General features: G+C 61.7%; 1 protein-coding gene across 1 annotated transcript in view; it reads left to right on the forward strand.

The window, feature by feature from the left end:
- The first annotated feature begins 9,358 nt into the window (after positions 1-9,358).
- Positions 9,359-18,869, forward strand: part of FOXO6 (forkhead box O6) — a 35,444-nt gene continuing 25,933 nt past the window's right edge. Inside the window, exon 1 of the mRNA XM_032710041.1 lies at positions 9,359-10,284. Coding sequence (XP_032565932.1) covers positions 9,856-10,284 — 429 coding nt within the window. The 5' untranslated portion in view covers positions 9,359-9,855. The remainder of the gene's footprint in view (positions 10,285-18,869) is intronic.

Genomic DNA, 18,869 nt, shown 5'->3' on the forward strand with positions numbered 1-18,869 from the left:
CGACCCCTCCGGCCGGGTCAGCAGGTCCCCGCTGGCCCAAGCCACAGGAATGCTGGAGCACAGACCGTTCGGATCCTGCGCTGGTTGACTTCAGCTCATTTAAAAATATCCTCTGACAAATACCTGCACAAACAAGGGAAAAAACCAAACCCACCTCACCCTTAAAAGAAAAAAAAAAAGAAGAGGATCTGTAATTTTCCACAGAAGGGAGGTGCAGCCCTTGGCCTCCCCGTGCCTTGCCCAGCACCGGGGGGTTCGCAGACCCCCGGGCCGGTGTCTTTGCCGGAGGCTCCAGCGGGAGCGGGTCCTGCCCAGCGGGGCGAGGCTCCGGAGATGGAGCACCCGCCTAAGGCTTCCCGGCAGGCGCTGGCAGGAGCGGGGGCTGCGGAGCTCGGCCGCACCCTGATCCCGCCTCACACCCGCGGCTCCCGCTCGGGGCTGCTCCCCGTGCCCCAGCCGGGCTGGCAGTGCCAGCTCCGACACCTCACCTCCCTCCCACGCGGGGCAGGTACCACCTGGCTCTCCTGGGAAAGGGCTCCCGGCAGGAGGGGAGTCCCTGACCCCAGCTGGGGCTTTGGCAAGTGAGGGCGTCGGAGGCAAGAAGTGCCTCCCAGCAGCACTGCTGCCCGCTAAAGCGCCGGCTGGGTTTGACAGCACTGGGAGATACGGGGAGATATGCGGGAGAAACTCCCAAAGCATCAATAGGCTGCCCATCCAACCGGGACAGGGAGGGGAAGCAGCAACTCAGCCCAGGGGGCAGTGCAGCCCCAGGTGGGGAGCAGGCATGGGCTGCAGCTGGGCTGGATGAGGTTGGGGTGCCCAGGCTCTGGACAGAGGACTCAGCCTGTTCTGTGAGCTGAGGCAGCCCTGGGGACAGTCCCCACTCCCTGGACACCCACGAGGCAGCCCCTGGGCTGCACACATCGGCTCTGTGGGAAGACCCCCAGGGCTGCTCGGGAAGGGGGTTGTGTGTCCCCGCCACGGAGCTCAGCCCTGCACCTCACCGAGGGGTCCTGAGGCACTGGGAGACACTCAGCCCTCCAGCATCGGGCCTCTGTGCCCCCCAGCTCAGCCCTGTTCCCCCTGCAGGCTTTCCTCGGGCTGTGGCATCACAGGCTGCATCTTTGCCTCTGGAAGGGCTCTCCCATCCATGCCCTTTCCTGCCAGGACTCCTGCTCTCCCTGCACCCACAGTAGGGCTGTCCAGGGAAAGTGGAATCTTTAGCACTGACTGGGGATGGTGGGAGTGGGCATGGACATAAACCCGTTGCAGACTCCCAGTGCAACAGCCCTGGCAAACCTCCCCTCTGGTTTTCCAGGATCCGTGCAGGGCTGATACAGGGATGTTTCATTCCTGGCTGGTGACCCAGCCTCCTGCCTGGAGCGTTTGCTCTCCAAGGGGCAAAGGAAGGTGTCTGGGCTGTGGATGGCACGATGTGGGCACCTGGCCAGCACCGAGGAGCAGTGGGAGCCCAGGGCTGTCCTCCAGGGCTCTCCAGGGAAACAACAGGGAGCCTTGGTCTGGTTAAATGGCACAGGGCTGGTGCTCAGTGTGGCTGGGAGAAGGTCCTGAGCGCTGCAGCTGGGTGCTGGGTGCTGGATCTCAGTCTGTGCAGAGTAGGAGAAGGCTGGATGGCTGTGGAAGGGTGTGGGAAGACCTGGAACAAGGGGTCTTTGAGGGTCTTGCAGAATTTGGGACATTCTTGTCCTGCTCCTGGCTGCTGTGGAGTTACAAGGTGTTCTCTGGAGCCCATGAACGTGAGGGCATTGCTTCCAGAGGGGGCCTGATTCTGCTTCCATAGGGAACCCAGCTCTGTTGCCAGATCAGAGGGCTCTGGGGGCTGCCAGCACATCCTGGCTGGGGGATGGAGCCTGTCCCAGCTGGAAGAACTCAGTCCTTGGCACAGGTGTGTGTGGGTGCTTGCATGGAGCATCTACGTGTGTGTGTGTGTGTGTGTGTGTGTGTGTGTGTGTGTGTGTGTGTGTGTGTGTGTGCATGGACACACACCTGAGTGTGGGCACACGTGCACATGTGGATGGGTGCATGTGGCATGTGTGTGCACAGGACACTGCACGCATGGGAGTGTCACACATATCTGTGTGTGTGTCTGTGCTCCAGTGTCCTGCCCTCCCCCCCGTTTGGTAGGGAGGGTGGGAGTAACCCCCAGATCCTTCCCACTCCTCTGCTCTCTCTCCCTTGGAAATGCTGTTATTTATATAAGAAAATATGGAAGTGCCTTCAGTCCCTGCTCAGTGACCTTCAAAACCATCCAGCAAATTGGGCTTGGACGGCAAGCCCGGCCAGATGGCCCTTCTCAAACACGCTGGCCATGCAACCGGGGCTTTACTCCTGGCTCCTGCTCCTGCTCCAAGGCAGCCTCGTAGAGCAGCACAGGCAGAATGTGCTCTGGGAAAGCAGCCACGCTCCAAGGAGGAGGTGCTGGGGCGGCCGCCAAGCTGGGCTGGGGAGGGACAGAGCCGGTGGCCAAGAGCCTTTGGGTTGGTAACAAATTGTGAAGCCCAGTGTGAAGTGTGGGGGGATCCAAAACTGGAGGGGAGAGGGCTGGATGTGGGCACCCAGGGTTGCCAGAGCTGCCTCCAGCTGGGATGGCTGTGGGATGTGTGAGCAAGCTGCAGGGTGCTGGGAGACACTGCTGGTGCTGGTGGAGATGAACCTGCAGGGGTGATGGGATGGTGAGGAGCTGGGCCAGGCCAGCAGTGGCTCCTGAAGCCCAGGAGAGTAAAGAACAAACCAAAATACCATCATCTAAGGGAAGACAAGGCAAGGGAAGGCAAGGGAAGGCAAGGCAAGGCAGGGCAAGGGAAGGCAAGGCAAGGAAAGGGAAGCAAAGGGTTAAAAGACCTGTCAGAGCTGAGCCTCTCTAGAAACATGGGAGACAGCTGGAAAAGATTGAAATAACTCTTTGCTATGTGTCTGGGAGCTGTGGGTGCCAGCGAAAGGTAGTCTCATTTCTGATAATATCTGGTCTGACACACTCAATGTGTTTAACAGTTTTCAGCTCACTCAGGCAGATGAGACTAACTAGGAAGCGCTCACACAGGGATTCCGGGATGCTGCATTAGCATGCAATCTGGAGAGGAATGTTCTGCCTCTAAATGCAAATAGAGGCTGAAGCTATTGAAGAAGCTGTGACTGATCAGCCTGAGGGATCAATCTCACAAATTCAGGGATGACCAAGCCTTGGCACAGGTGCCATCGTGCAGGGATGTTGGGGACCCCCAGTGCAGTGCCTGTAGGGGTGCTGGGACCCTTTGGCTCACCTCCACATGGGTCACCAACAGCACCAACCTGCCCAGTGTCACCAACAGCACCAACCTCCCCCAGTCACTGCTTCTCTCTCACCAATGGCCTCCCCTGTGGTCACACTGGGGGAGGTGGATGGTGCTGGTGATTCCCCCCGGGTCAGCAGCACCCACAGTGCAGGGACATGGGGCACAGTCCTATACAGACCTGGAAAGTGGAGAGGGGTCCTGAAGGAGCTCAGCTGCCATGAAATGGTTCCCAAGGGGACTGGCACAGCCCCGCTGATGACCTGTGTCTCTGGCAAGGATTTCATGCCCTTTTACCCGTGGGACACCAGTGCAAGGAATCAACCACATCTGCTAAGGTCTCTTGCCCAAGGGGTCCTCATTTAGCTGGTGAGGGGCTCTGTGTGGAGCTGTGATAAGTGTCTGTGAGCCATCAGGGTGATGTTGAGCCCAGAGGAGCTGCTGCAGCCCGTTGGACACAGGGAATTGTGTGCTGGGCTGCAGATTTCCCTGCTCTCGTGCTTGGCCATGGTGGCTGTGCCTGAAGGGGAGATTAGAGGGTGGACGAATCTGTTGCATGACATACATCATTTTCTACCAAGCAAAGGTATATTTAATCACAGGGAATTGCTGCCAAGAATTAGCATTGAAAACTATTATTAGGCATTACTATTATTAAAGAACAGATTTTCCCTAAATGCTGTTCTGAAGCAAAATTCAACACCTGGAGTGTGCACCAAAGATTGGTTGGAAATTTTGCACCAAAGGTTGGTCAGAAATTTTCCACCCATCTGGTATCACATGAAACATGGAGCCATCAGGTACAGTAGCCTATTGCTAAAGTATCTGTCTGTTTTTTCAGCAAAACTCCAACTCTTCAGAATGCAATGATTTGGGTTTTCAACTAATAAAAATAATTCTTGGAATTTCCTCAAATAAAAGCATGAAAATTTAGCCCTCTGTGACACACTTGGTTTGACACAATGTGACCATGAGCATGACCATGAAGGGGGGGACAAACCCTGCTGCTGTTGGACTGCCTGTGCCTCTTACACAGACTGGGGGTTCAGCATCAGCCCTTATGAGGTGGGGGAGGATCCAGACCTGAGGTGCACAGGCTGAATCCATCCTACCCTATGTCTCCCTTTCCCAGCAGGATGAAGGCAAATTTCCCTCCCTGCTACAGTTCTGGGAAGCTAGTCAGGTGCTGGTCTCACCTGGAAACCTGTTCTCTGTGCAGGGCTGACAGAAAACACTGCCTGGGATGGTTTTCCATCAGATAGCAGGGGTTTATTGGAATCAAATCTTTCCCTGGGAACCTGTCGATCTCGCTGCCATTTTCCCCAGGAAGAAGCCTCCCAGAATCACTTTGACTTTCTCCTTTCAGCAGTGTCAAAATGTTTATTCTGAGCATGTCAAAATACCCAAGTTCATTGCAGGAAAGTAAAAATATTTCATTCTGACTTTATCATTTCCCTCACTTAACTTCCACTTTATGTTCCGTGAAAGTACTTTTTAATCGGCGCCGCTTGAGCTCCTCTCGCGCCGCGACTTCCCGGGGAGGAGGCGACGAGGGATCGTCACACGTGTCATTTCCAGGGCCCAAATTAGCATTTGGGAGAATTGTCATTTCACAGGATGTGCTGCACGTATGGCTTTGCCTCCCAAAGCAGAGCAGGCGCCTCACACGCTGCTGGGGTTGTCTCGGTGCTTCCCCCCATCCAGCTCTCTGCAGACACCCAACAACTGGTGATTCCCATTGGGATCAGGGGCATGAGGTGAGGCTGATGGATGTGATGGGCACACCGGGGTGCTCCCCTCTCCCCTGATGCCACTCTCCCTCTATCCCCTGGTGCCCTTGCAGCTGGGAATGCTGAGCTGTGATGCTAGAAGCTGAATTTTTCCTTGGCAGTTGGACAAACTGGTCCCAAACACAGTCCTTGGAGCCTGCTGGTGGTTTTTGGCATGGGCAGATATCCCACCTGCCTTCCAGCACAGCCCTGCCCAGCGTGGTTCCTCCTTGCTTCCCGCAGCTCCATCACCACCTGTGGGGTTCTGCCCTGGACCCTGGAGCTGCTGGAATGGTGAAGGGGATGGGGGCCCCAAAACAGCTCTCAGGTGTCAATCTGGGTAGGGGTGGAAAGGGTAGAGGGGTTGTTGTGGGGTGTTGAACATGGGATGTTGTGGGAACCATTCAGATGGAGGAAAGATGAAGGTCCTGCTGGCCCGGTGGGGTGAGATGGGAGGTGACACCAGCACCAGAACAGCAAGCCTTGGCTCTGCCCAGAACTGCCAGGGAGATGGGGGAGCAGGAGCTCAGGCTGCAATGCCCTCCTGGGATCTGGTCCATGAGGAGATGCCTGGAGCAGCAGCTCTCCACCTCCTCCTCCTCCACCTCCTCCTCCGCCTCCTCCTCCTCCTCCTCCTCATCCCACAACCGGCCCCTCTCCTGTCATGTGGAGGGCTATGATCCCCCAGCTCTGCCCAGACCCTGCCCTCCCAGCTCCCCCTGTCCAGCGAGGGTTTGCCCTGGGGGGCAGTGCTGAGGTACCCACTGGAGGTCCCCCTGTTCACACCATCCTGAGACCATGCAGAGCAGTTTTGCAGGTGACTCGCAGCAGCCAAACATTGCAACATCCACCACCCCCAGGCACTGGAACATCCACCAGCCTATCCACCCACTGCTGGTGGGCACAGCTCCAGTGCTTTCTGGGGGCAGAGCTGAGACAGGGCAGGTACAGCCCCGCTCACTGACACCCTTGCGTGCGAGGAGCAGCTCACATGTGCATGGCAGAATGTGTCAGAGTTGGTCCTGCCCACTCCATCCCCACTGAGCTCCTGTTTGCCCTTTCAGCCTCACTCTTCCCACCTTGGAGGTGGTGGGCACCTTACCAAGGCTGGGCACATCTCTGTCACCCCTCCCCTCCCGCTCCTGAAGTGTGAGCTTCACACCACAAACCAAGCTGCTGAATGGCTTCATCATCATCAAGAGCAAACTGGCTCATGCCCCAGAGCTGGGGGGCAGAGGAGCCCCCTTTCCTGGCAGGATGGGCAGAGAGGGGGAAGCAGGACACTCCATGGAACACCTTTGTCCAGGTGCTGCTGGAAGCCGTCAGGGAAAGGACAGATTGGGGAGTTGCATCTGGCAGGGACTGCACTGGAATGGGAAAGATCATAGAATCTCAGAATATCCTGAGCTGGAAGGGACTCACAGGGATCTATGAGTCCAACTCCTGGCCCTGCACAGGACACCCCAACAATCCCACCATGTGCCTGAGGGTGCTCCTTGAGTTGTGGCAGGTTTGGGGCTGTGACTGCTTCCCAAGGATCCCAAGACCCTGCAGCACCAACCACCCATCACCCCCTTCCCTGTTGCTGCTGCTGCCCTGATGGCTCTACTCTGCTCTGCTCTTTCCCCCTGGACCTGCTGTGCCCACGCTCATCCCAGGCTCTGGAGCAGCGGGTGAGGGGTGTGCAAGGGATGCCAGGGATGGGAGCACCATGGGATGGGAGCACCATGGGATAGGAGTACCATGGGGTGGGAGCAGCTTTGGTTGCTTTTAGGTGCGAGGAGTCACAAAGTTGTCCAAAACAGGCCTGTCACCTCCCCCCTGAGGGCCATCCCTGTGTGTCTGGGGCAGTTCTGCTGTGCAGGTGGGGAAACTGAGGCAGCAGGGGAGTGAGCCCAGTGTGGTCCTGCAGAATTAGGCACTGATGAAGCTCCATGGTGATCTGGCAGCACGGGCAGGGAGCTCTGAGCGCTGTCCCCAAGGGATGAGTTGGCTCAGGGAGAGGCACCTGCTGCAGGGCAGGAAGAGAAGTGCTGCAAGAGAAAGGGAGCAGCACCAGGTAGGGACAGGCACGGGAAGGGCTGTGCAGGCTCAACCCTCCACTCAGCTCGGCACTGGGGAACTGGGCTGGGAAAACAAGACTGGAAGAGCAGGTGAGAAATGTGGGAGTGTTTTGACTAAGGCAAGACTGAGGGAAGAAACACTCCTGGCTCCAAATGGGCAAAAGGCTGTGGAGAGGGAACGGTTCTGCCTGTGGATCTTCGGGAAGGGGAAGGACGTAAACCACAGCAAGGGAAACTTGGGATAGTCGCTGGAGAAATGCTCTGGGGAGGAGGGAGGCACAGGGAGATGAGCACGGTAGCACCACTCTGGGGTCTGTGGGGTCAGGGGGCGTTTGGGGTCAGGTCTGTCCTGAGAGTGCTCTGGTACCCCCATAGCCAAGATGGCCAGGGCATGTCTGATGCCAGCCTGGCTCAGCCCTCCGGGGCTTGTGGAACCAAGGAGATGAGGGGCTTGGCCAGCAGGTCCCCAGCTGCCTGGTAGGGAATGAGGGAACACACCCCCCAAGCCTTCGTGCTGTGCTGTGCCCCAGGGACAGCTGGAGCCTCTGCAGCCACCACTGTCGCTGTGGGTTGTGAAACAGAGCACTTGTCAACTCCCGCCTGTGTATTGTATTATATTTATTATATTATATCTATTAGATTATATTATACTTTATTATATTATTAGAGCTGTCAGGCCGAGCACTCCCAGGCTGGAACCATCAGCTGCTCAGTTGCTTGGGTAACCTCAGCCCGTCCCCTCGGACCAGGAACGGGGCTGCAGGAGCAGGACCGCACGTGACTGTGGCAGGAAAGACACTGTTACAGGCACAGCTGGTGGCACTTAGGGTGACAAAGCCCGGGGGGATTCAGGGAGCTCAGTGACAGTGTTCCCAGGGCCAGCCAGGCACGGCGGGTGGGGACGGGCAGAGTGGCTGCCCGTCCTGGGGTGGTGGGGAGGGGAAAAAGGTGGGTGTGAGGAGGCGTGTGTTGGGGTGCAGGCAGCGGAGTGGGCACGGGCAGGGCTCAGGCGTGTGTCCCCCGCGGGTGCTGGGTGAGAGATGCGTGTGAGTGCAGGATGAGGTGTTTGCACCCTCGTGGGTGCCGGGGGTGTGCGGGTTGGGGCAGCGCCCCTGCCCTCCTGCCCTGCCAGGCCCCGGGTGGGCTTCGTGTGTCTGACTAAACATCACCGCGTCCCCTGCGGTGACACCACCGGGGAGCCACCGGGCTGCTGGGCCCGGCGGGCTGCGGGCAGGGCCGGGGTCGGGGCCGGGTCGGGTTTGGTATCGGGGTGGGAGCCGGGTCGGGATCGGGGCCGCCACAAGGTGGGCGGGGGGCATGGCCTCATGTGAAGGGGCGTGGCCTCCTTCTAGGGGGCGTGTCTGCCCGCGGTGGGCGGGGCCGCTCGCGGGATGTCCCCCGGCGGGGGCGTGGCCGAGGCTCTCGGGGGCGTGGCCCGCAGCGAAGGGGGCGTGCCCCGCGTTGCCCGGGGTGACGCGCGGATGCAGCCGGAGTCCGTGACGTCACCCTAGGTGGGCGGGGCCTCTCCCTCCTCCCCATTCATCCCCCCCTCGCGCCCGGAGCGTCCCGCCGGCACCGGGCCAATCAGCGCGCGAGGGGGGCGTGGCCGCCGGGCGCCTCCGGCCAATGGGGCGGCGGTGGCGGCCCCGGGGCTACAATGGGGGGCGCCCGGGGCGCACGTGGGGCCGCGGCGGGGCCGGGCGGGGGGTCGCGGCCCGGGCCGGGGCGGGGGGGGCGCGGGGCCGGGGTTGGGGCCGGGGGCTCCGCTCCGCTCCATCCCGTCCCACCCCGCCGCTGCCCCGCGCGGCGCGGGGGCACTCCCCTCCCCCGCCCTCCCCCCGCCCCTCCGGGCCCTCCCCCTGTGTCACGGCGGCGCCCGCATTCGGGAACGGGCACGGCGGAGGGAGGGAAGGAGAGAGCGAGCGAGCGAAGGAACGCACGAACGAGCGAGCGAGCAGCCGCTCCAGCATGTGGCCCGCCCGCGCCGTGGCGGCAGCGCGGCGGCGGCGGCGGCGGCGGGCAGGTGCGCGGCCGCTGAAGCGGAGCGGGGGGGCGTAGGGGCGGGAGCCCGCCCGCCGCCGCCCTCGCCGGCGCTGTCAGGTGCGTGCCGCCCGCCAGCATGGCTCCGCCGCAACGCCGGACCTAGCGCCGGGCCGCCCGCGGGAGGCTGCGCCCGCCGCGCCGAGGGCTCCCCCCGCCAGCTCCGTCCCGCTTTTCCCCCGCCCAGGTGCCCCGGAGCGCGCCGGTGCCCGGCCGAGGATGCTGCCCGCCGCCGCTCGCCCCGGTTCATCTGTTGCTGCCTGAGCCAGCCCGATGGATGCGGCCGCCCCCGCGCCCTGCCCGCCCGCAGCCGCCCCGCTGGCCGCCGAGCCGGGAACCGCTCCGGAGCTCCGCGGCTGGTAAAAAGCGAACCAAAACCAAATCCGAACCAAAAAAACACACCCCCGCTTCGGCCGGGGCTGGAGAGGCGGCCGAGGACCATGCAGCGCGTGCCCCGGCTCGGCGCTCCCGGCAGAGCCGCCTCCTAGAGCCGCCGGACTCGGGGCTCCCCCCGCCAGGACCCGAGCGGCTCCTCCTTCCCCTCTCCCCTCCAGCCGGGCAAGGAGCCCGCCTTCGCACTCCTCTCCTTCTCGAGATTTTGGGGTTTTTGTTGTGTGTTTATTTTTTTTTTTTTGGGTGGAAACCGCCCGTAACTCCAGGGGGGGGCTGTAGGGGGACGGCGGGGAGGGGACCATGGAAGAAAAGCTCCAGGCGCATCAGGTGGAGATCGACCCGGATTTCGAGCCGCAGAGCCGGCCCCGCTCTTGCACTTGGCCTCTCCCCCACCCCGACTTGGCGGCGGAGGAGGAGGATGGGGGCGCGGGGAGACCCCCGGCACTGGCGGCCGGCGGGGACGGAGCCGAGAACGCGGCGGCCCCGGTGGAGCGCAGAGTCGCCGCCGCGCCCCCGCCGCCCCCCGGCGCGGATGTGGGGCAGCTCCGCAAGGCCAAGACCTCCCGGCGCAACGCCTGGGGCAACCTTTCCTACGCCGACCTCATCACCAAAGCCATCGAGAGCTCGCCGGAGAAGCGCCTCACCCTCTCGCAAATCTACGACTGGATGGTGCGATACGTTCCCTACTTTAAGGATAAAGGAGACAGCAACAGCTCCGCCGGCTGGAAGGTACCTCACCCCCTGACCCCAACACCAGCGCAACTTTGCCCCTCTCCCGAAGGTGTGCCAGAGCTTGGAGGCTTCTCCTGGGGCAGCCGGAGCTTGGCTCTGGTTGGGCGGTCTGGGGGATCCCCGCTGTCTTCACGGTTGGGGAGATAAGGGCTCGGACAAGTTTTGGGGAGAGCCGGTGCCTCGTGGTGTTGCGTGTTAGAACCGGGGTGAGCTTGTCCCCGTGTCACCCGCCAGGCTCGAGCTGAGCGCCGGAGCGGTGCCACCGTCCTCCCGGGGGTCGGGGATGGCGACGGGCAGCGGGGTCGTGGCCACCGTGCTCCCGGGGGTTGGGGATAGCGACGGGCAGCGCGGTCGTGGCCGGCTCTCCCAGGTGTCCAAGCACCGGGGTCCGGTGAATGACAACCCCACGTCACGGCTCTCCTGTCCCTGCCGTGCCAGGTCCCCGCGTGCCGGTGGCGTGCCCGGGAGCACAGCCGGAGGGAGGGCTGTCCCCGAACAGGTGTCTCCGGGCTGGCTTGTACCCAGTGCGTCCTCTCGTCTCAGCCCCCGCCTTCCCCGGGGCTGCGTCCCCCTCCCGGGGGACGGCCGTGCAGGCAGCACACGGTCCCCTCAGCTCCAAGCTGGCATTCCCCGGCTCCGATCCCGGCTGGCACTGTGGGCTCTTTAGGATTCCCTGGCAGGGACAGTATTCCTGTCTTGCTTGGTGGGAGCTGGGGATCCCTGGCACGGGAGAGGGCACGGGGAGCGCTGGGTCTGAGGGTCACCCTGGCCCCTGCCCCTCCGGCTGGTGCTGCGCTGGGAAGGGGGAAGAGATCGGCTGTGTCCAGATGGTGTCAGTAAAAAGGAGTGGGTTTCTCTTAAGTCCTCCCCTAAGCCCTGTCACCTCCAGTGTGATTAGTGTGTGAGGAGGCTCCGGGGGCTCTTACACCAGCCTGCGACCCTGGCACGCGAGTCCTGGCTCTGGACCCGGCCCACCTCAGGGGGTCCTTCTTGGGTGAAAATGGGGCTCTTTTGGGGCAGGAAGGCTGGAATCTGTGGCACCTGTATCTGGGCTGTGGGGGCTGGTGTTATGTGGAGGTTGGGCACCCACTCGTGATGGGTGGGCAGAGGGCAGCCAGTGTCCCCCTGGTGTGGAGATTGGCCAGGGAAGGGTGTCGGGGCTGTGGAGGTGGCAGAAGGTGGTGGTTGTGTGGTGCCTCTCAAACCTCCACCCGGGGCAAGACCTGCACAGCCCTGGGCACGTGCTAGCAGAGAAGGGTCTCCCCAGGACTCACACCTGGTGGGGACAGCAGGGGACATACACTCATGGGGTCTTGGAGATGTGTCGGGGAGGTGTGTGAAGGCTCTGGACTGGGGCCTGGGAGGGCTGGGATGAGGAGCAAAGTGATTCCCAGGCAGCCACATGTGTCAGTGGGGGCTTCGTGGTGCATGATGTGCAAGGGGAGGGCAGGCTCAGGGTCCAGCTGCAAATCCAGGGGCATGTAGAGGGGCTACTTGCTCAGATGGGCTCACCTGTGTGTACCCTGTGCACCCTGTGCACCCTGTGATGGAATGCTCTCTCCTTTCCTGGCCCATCTCCAGGTTGGAGCATGTGCCAGGGCTCTGCCTGGGCTTTGAGCAGGTGGTTCTGCTGCCAGGACTGCACTACTGTGGGCTGGTTCCCCCATGGAAACCTCCCTTGCCCTCACAATGGCACTGGGATTTGAACCCCCCAGCTGGGCTGAGCAAAGAGTCCTGCCTCACCTGCCTGCGCTCTGGGCTGGCCCGAGCGGGGTGCCCAGGGCAGAGCGGGGTGCCCTGGAGCCTCTCCTGGTGCTGCAGGTGCTCAGTCTTCAGCTGGGGATGGTGGTGTGAGGGCTGACAATAGCCCAGAGCGAGAAGCAGAGGCCCCCTTTGTGCAGTGGTTTCACCAGACACCAGGATGTCGGGGGTTAAACACCTTCCCGACAGCTCCATATCACTCCTGACTGTCCCCTGCTCCCCCTCGGTGTCCCCTCCCCTGGGTGCCAAGGGAGCACCCAGAGTGCTGGGCAGTTGGTTTTGGGGTAGTGGGCACTGGTGGCTGTTTCAAGCCCTGTAGATGCCGTATCCCTCTGGCCCCAGGCCGGGGAGAAGCGTGGCAGGGCCACAGCAGTTCATCTCCCCGCTCGGCAGAGTCACAGGGAGGTCTCGGCTGCTTCTGTAATGAGCCCCTTTCAGCCTCCTCGTGCTGGAGGGAGCGGGATGGTGGAGGTCTGAGGGCCTGGCCGAGGGCTGCTGCTCTGGCAGGACTTTGTAGAATCATGGAAATGGTTTGGGTTGGAAGGGGCCTCAAAGCTCATCCAGTTCCACCCCCCCGCCACAGGCAGGGACGCCTTCCACTAGCCCAGGCTGCCCAGAGCCCCATCCAACCTGGCCTTGGACACTTCAAACCCTACTCTTGACTTCTCCAAAACCTCTCTGCCCTGCTCTGGCACTGGGAGGACCTTCACAGCCATACCCCTTCCTGCATCCAGCTGGTGGTGGGGATGCTGAACCCACACCTGGCCACGGTGTCCCATGTGTCCCTCAGGAGTGTGTGCCCCAGGCTGGCTGTTGTCTCTCAGATGGGCAGCATGCTGGCACGGGGTGTGTTTTGGGGTCAGACCTCTCCTCCGCCAGGCTGTGCTTTGCATGACATGGTTTCATAGTCAGAAACTCATGGAATGGTTTGGATTGGAAGAGATCTTAAAGACCATCTCGTTCCACCCCCTGCCACGAGCAAGCAGGGACACCTTCCACTATCCCAGGTTGCTCCAAGCCCCATCTGACTCTTCCAGGGATGGGGCAGCCACATCACTCATGGTGAACTCATGAAACCGAGGCACAGCACCCAAACCCCTTAGCTGTGCCCAGTGTCAGGACCAGGACCCAGCTAGGTGTGATGGGGAGCATGGGAGGGTGCTCTGGCTGCTGCCCCCCGGGATGTGCATCCCCCCTGCCCCCCGTGCTGCAGGGGCTGAGCCGGCGTGTCAGACTCGTGCACCGGGAGCTGCTGCTGCTGCTTCCCAATGCAGGGCAGCGGGTGCCTGCTGACTGACAGTTCTGCTTAATTAGGGAGTTGTTATTTTATCAATTCCAAAGCGCTTGAAGTTTTCTGCTCCAGCTCACGCTTCCCTCTCGTTAATGGGAAACCAACACCCTCCGTCAGAAAGGCAGCGGCACTGATGCATTTTAAAGGGTTCTGCTTGCTCCGGTTTGACATCCAAAATATAACAATCAAGCCATCAGCTGGTGGATGCCTGTTTGATGCGGCTCTGACAGCACTGAAAACCTTAATTTCCTAGCCCTCCCTCCTCCTCCTCCTCCTTTCTCTTGCCGGGTCGGCTGAGCGGCGGCACAGGGGCCGGGGCTGCCAGGGGCTACCAGGGGCTGCCAGGGGCTGGAGGCCCATGGGAGTGCTGTGTGCTCGGGGCTGGAGGCTGCCATGCAGAGACACCCCCCACCGAGTGCCACTGTCTTCTTGCAGGGCATGATGGAAATGAATTAGGGAGAAAAAGGTGTGGAAATGGTGTTTGGGTGAGAGTGTGGCCCAAGTGCCCATTGCTGCTCAAGGATTTGGGGCGTTTGGGGACCAGGGTGCTTCCCCTCCCTGCTGCACGTGGAGACCCCTGAGCTGTGACCACGGAGGCAGAGCCTGGCTGGGCATCCCAAGGGCATCCTCTAGGGGAGCAGCTCCTGGCTCTGTGGCTCTGTCACTGGTGCCACCCCCTGCCCCAGCCCCGGCCCTTGCCCTCTTGGATGGGGACAGTGCCTCTGGAGCGTTGCCCAGTGCAGCTGGAGAGGCTCCATCCCAGCACCTGGACCGATGGGGATGACTTTCCCCTCATGGAAGGCAGTCAGGGTGCCAGTGAGGGCACCCCCATGGTGCCATGGGGGTGGCACAGGGATGAAGAGGGGCCTCACAGGGGGGATGGGGTGACCGGTCTCTGGGGGTGCACAGCTCCTGTTTGTGCTGGGATTAGCCCTGGGGGTGCCCCCTGGCTCAGGGGGCTCTGCGGGGGCACAGCCCCGGGACCTCATCTGAATGGGGGCTGCCCGGTGGGGGCTCCCGTTGGGGCGGTTTGGCTCAGCTCAGCTCAGTCACGTATCCCATCTTCTCCATATATGGAGATTTTTCCAGCGGCACGGAGAGCCTGATGCTCCCCGGAGAGCTGCCCAGGGCCGGGAGCAGAGGGGCTGGGAGTGTCCGGTCACCCTGGGGACCACCCAGGGCCAGGGGGAGCTGCGGCTCCTTCACCTCAGGGACCCCCATCATTCCCAACAGCTCCTGGATAAGCCGCCCTGGCTCTCTGGTCTCCACAGGTGCAACACCCCTGGGATCCCCTCGTGTGAGGGGACCCCTCTGACACTTTCCTACAGCACAGGGAGGGTCCCCCCGGATGCTGGGCTGAGGTCCCCAACCCTTCAGCACCCCAGCCCTGGAGCAGGTGTCTCCTGCCTGTCCCTGGCTTCTCACAGGGATGGGGGAGCCCACTGGCATCCCCCCGAGCTGCCCTGATGCGCTGCAGCGCTGCCGGCGGCGTGGCCGGGAGGAATCCCCTTTCCTCCTTCCCACCTCATTTTTCTCTCTCCTTTTGGAGGTTTTCATCTTCTAATATTTTTTCCCCCTCTCTCCCCTCTTCTGGAATCGCTTCTCATGCAGCGCTAACTGCTGAAGTAACACAAACCTGCTAAATGGTCCAGCTTTATGATAGCATAAAAATGATACTACAGCAGCGAGTGGGGCTTTATTAAACCCCAGGGAAAGGCTCCAAATGAACAGCTTGCTCTGCTCTTAGCTTCCCCCCTACTCTCCCCCTTTATTTTTAATAACCACTGGAATATAAACTACAGTTAAGATCCCGTGGACTAGAAGAGCGCTCGCAGCCCAGCGTTCTCTCCATCCATCCCCCCGTGGATCCCTGTGTGCATCCCTCCCTCTGCTTCCCAGTGCTGGGATGAGAGGACCAGCATCCTGGCCTAGAAAATGAATTTTATAATTAAAAAGCCTTGTAAATATTTTTCTAGGGAGGCTGTTCTCCCAGTCAGGCCAGACGTGTTGTGGGAGTGAGCTCGAGCTCCTTGGCCGGGCTTCTCATCCCAGTGGGACCCTCACTGGGATGCTGCTGGCAGTGGGAGGTCCCATGGGCTTAGGGAATGTGGTTGGACACCGGTCAACCCTGTGTCCTCACACGGGGACCCCACAGGAAGGGGATGAATCTCCCCTTCTCAGTGCACCAACGTGTTCTGGGCACGGTTGGACCTCCATCCCCAGGCTGCCTGGGGTTCATCCCAAGCCCCACATCCATGCCCTTGGATGTTCCATGGGGATGCTCTGGAGCTGGGTCTGGATCTCCCCTTGCCCTGCCACCCCCCTGCACCCCAGCCTTGCCTGTGGGGAGGCAGCTGCCTGCCCCTGACCCCCCAGTGGGGTCCCTGCTCCTCGCTCCCATTACTTTTAATTAGCCTGACACTTCCTGTCGGCTCCCACCGAAGAGCCGAGGTGAAAGGCACTTTGGGTTATGGAAGGACACGGGAGGCTCGCCTGTCTGCCGCTCAGGCTCATTTTGGACAGCATCTGTTCATTATTATGTGGTGCCTTGGCCGGGCGCCAGCCCAGGAGAATTGAAAGCCCCGGCACAAAGCTCGCTTTCACCCGCCGCGGGGAGGAGGAGGAGGCACCCGACGCTGGGGGGGACACGGGGACCCCCAGAGCAGGCTAGTCCCTTCCCTCCCAGCAGGGCTACTCCAGTGTCCTGGGGCATCCTGAGCTGCTGCCTGCTACGGGTCTGTGTGGCTGTGGGGTGTTGGAGAATCACAGTCACAGACCGGCTGGGGTTGGAAGGGACCTTGAAGATTGTCTTGTTGCAACCCCCTGCCATGGGCAGGGACACCTTCCACTAGCAGGTGTCCATTCCTGAGAACTGCTGTTGTCCCGTGGGCTGGGGGGGGACAGCAGCAGGGGGCTGCCCCAGGGGTCAGCAGCAGGATGGGGTGATAGTGGGTTTTACGTCCTGGTGCTTACTTTGTCAGCAAGGGACTCATCCTTCCCCTCCCCACCATGCCTGTGCCACCCTGTGCATCTCTCCATGCCAGTCAGGGCTTGACAGCAGGAAGGCTCTTGGGCTTTGCTGCTGGGGTTGGTGGCACTTTGTATGCACCCAGCCAGGGATGCCAGGATGGGCAGTGGTGCAGCCCAGCTTGCTGCTCCCCTGGGGCCATGAGGCCAAGGAGGTTGCCCAGACAGCCCTGGATGCTGGCAGTGGGGTGACTCCCCCCCGGCTCCCCTGGTGCAGGCAGACCCCTGCCTGTGCCTGCCCACAGCGATGCTGCTGGGCACCCACTGCCTGTGCCCACACGTCTCCATTGGCACGTGTTCCCTCGCCCTCCTGTGTGTGTGTCCGGGGTGTGCCAGGCTCCCCACACACTCTCAGCCCATGCCTTGCGCTCGGATCTGCATCGGGGTGCAAGGGCAGTGTGGGAAGGACCCTCGGACCCACCTCGGGCCAGCTCGTACCAACCACTGCACCCCCCTCCTGGGAGCGTGGGCTACTGGCAGTGTCCCCCTGTCCTCGGGGACACAACATGACCTTGGGGGCACAACATGACCACGCTGTGGGCGGTGGGTGCTTTTGAAGACGTGCCCGTGGCTGGGTGGGTGGATGGGGTGGGGAGCCCAAGCCAGGGGTGCTGAGCAGCCAACCTTGGATTTACTTGGGAAGGGGGACGAAACAAAAAAACACCAACCCCAAAACCCCTGCAAAAAAAACAAACAAACAAAAAAAAACTAACGAAGAGATAAAAAAAAGGCAACACCACCACAGAGGAGAAGAAAGGCGAGGGTTGTTCGCAGCCGCCGCCGCCTGGCGCGGTGCCAGCCCGGGGACGCTCCGGAGCAGACATGCCAAGCTGTAATTGCAGACAGGCTCATTTCGGGAGACGAGACGGTTATTTTTAACTCGCGTTAAGGTAATGCACTGATCTCCTGCCTGTGGGTTCAAAAGTTCAACACCCCACCCCGCCCCAAAACCCCCTTTGCTCCGCCACCCCACGCGGGTACCCCCGGCGGAGCCGTGGGTGTTTCCCCCGGGAAGCGCATCCCGGTGCCCACGGCCCCCATGGCTGGGCAGCCTGGCACTGCCAACACCCTCGCCCTCCTCATGGCAGCCACGGTGTCTCCCGGGGAGTCTGGCTCATCTCCTGTGGGACTGGGAGGAGGCTGCAGCCAGGCCAGCCCTGGGGTGTGGAGAAGACGTGTGTCTGGGGGGCTGTGCCAGCCGAGGTCCCCGAAGAATGTGCTGGGGATGGTGCTGTGTGCCAGGGTGCCACGTCCTGCTTGGAGCCCACTGGGAAAGCCTTGCACTGCTCTCGGTGGTGGCACTGCCTACTCTCCAGGTCCCCGAGCACTTTCCAGTCACAGCCCCGTGCGCTGGTGACTGTGCTGCCCTGGGGATCGCTGGCACCTCCTCCGGCAGCCAGGCTGGCAGGGCAGGGTGGGGATGGCAGGACATGGGTTCCTCGGCCTGGACAGGGTTCCTCCCTGCAGGAGGGCTGAGCCTCTGGGCCACCTGTCTGTCTGGAGCAGACCCCAAGCCTGATGCTTCCAGTGCCATTTGGTGCTCCATGCTGGGGATATATGGCCACCTCAGCACTGGTTTTTATTTAAAAGATACTGCACAGTGCCAGGAGGACCTGGGTGCCCTCGGCTCCTCCGGGAGCAGCTTTGCTACCCTGGGATAGGATGTCATGTGGTGCCAAGCTGGGGAGGCTGGGGATGAGCCTGGCACCTGCTCCCCACCCCTCTGCCCAAACCATCCGAAGGGAAAGTGGAGCAGAAACGCCCCAAAACGTGTCAAGTTTGGATCTGCAATAGCCGTGATTAATCCTTTCCCTCCCCACCAGCCTCCCCCAGGATTCAGCAGCTGGGAGCCGGCGGGCAGGAGGCCCTTTGTGCTCCCGAGCAGGAGCAGCGTGGCCGGCCCCCTGTCCCCAAACGCCCTCTCGCCCGGGTTCTGGCGTCAGCGCTTTGCCAGCCGGCCGGGAACTCCCCGCGTGGCTGAGATGGCTTTTGTGCTCGCCTGGGACCGGCAGCTGCAGGTGCTGGGATCGGCGTTTCCCTCCCTGGGATGGAGCTGCTCTCGGCAGCACCGCTGAGCTCCGGGTTTGAGGGGAGCCACGGGGAGCTGAGACCTTCTAACCGTACTTTGTGCATTTTGCTGCTCGCCCGGGCTCGTCGCTGAGCCCGGTGGCAGCACAGCCACCGCCGGAGCCGATAAATGAGGGAGAGGAGCCCGGCTGAGTCGGGGGGAGTTGTGGGGCTGTTGACCAGAATGAGTTCAATGGGGATGGCACAGCAGGAGCTGTGGGGAGCCTGGCACAGCCTGAGCCATGGGGAGCCTGGCCAGGTTATTCCCAGACTGAGACCCTGGCCCAGCCGGGGGCATTTCCCGGCCCAGCAGGGCAGCTCTGCGGGGGGGATGTGGCCATGTGCTTTGCTGTGCGGATCCAGAGGGTGGGAAGGGCTGCCTGGCATCCCCCGCGCAGGGATAGGGAACGGAGGGGTGGGGGGTACCACTGGCTCC

Source organism: Chiroxiphia lanceolata, chromosome 24, assembly GCF_009829145.1.
Source record: "Chiroxiphia lanceolata isolate bChiLan1 chromosome 24, bChiLan1.pri, whole genome shotgun sequence".
Classification (NCBI taxonomy): Eukaryota; Metazoa; Chordata; class Aves; order Passeriformes; family Pipridae; genus Chiroxiphia; species Chiroxiphia lanceolata.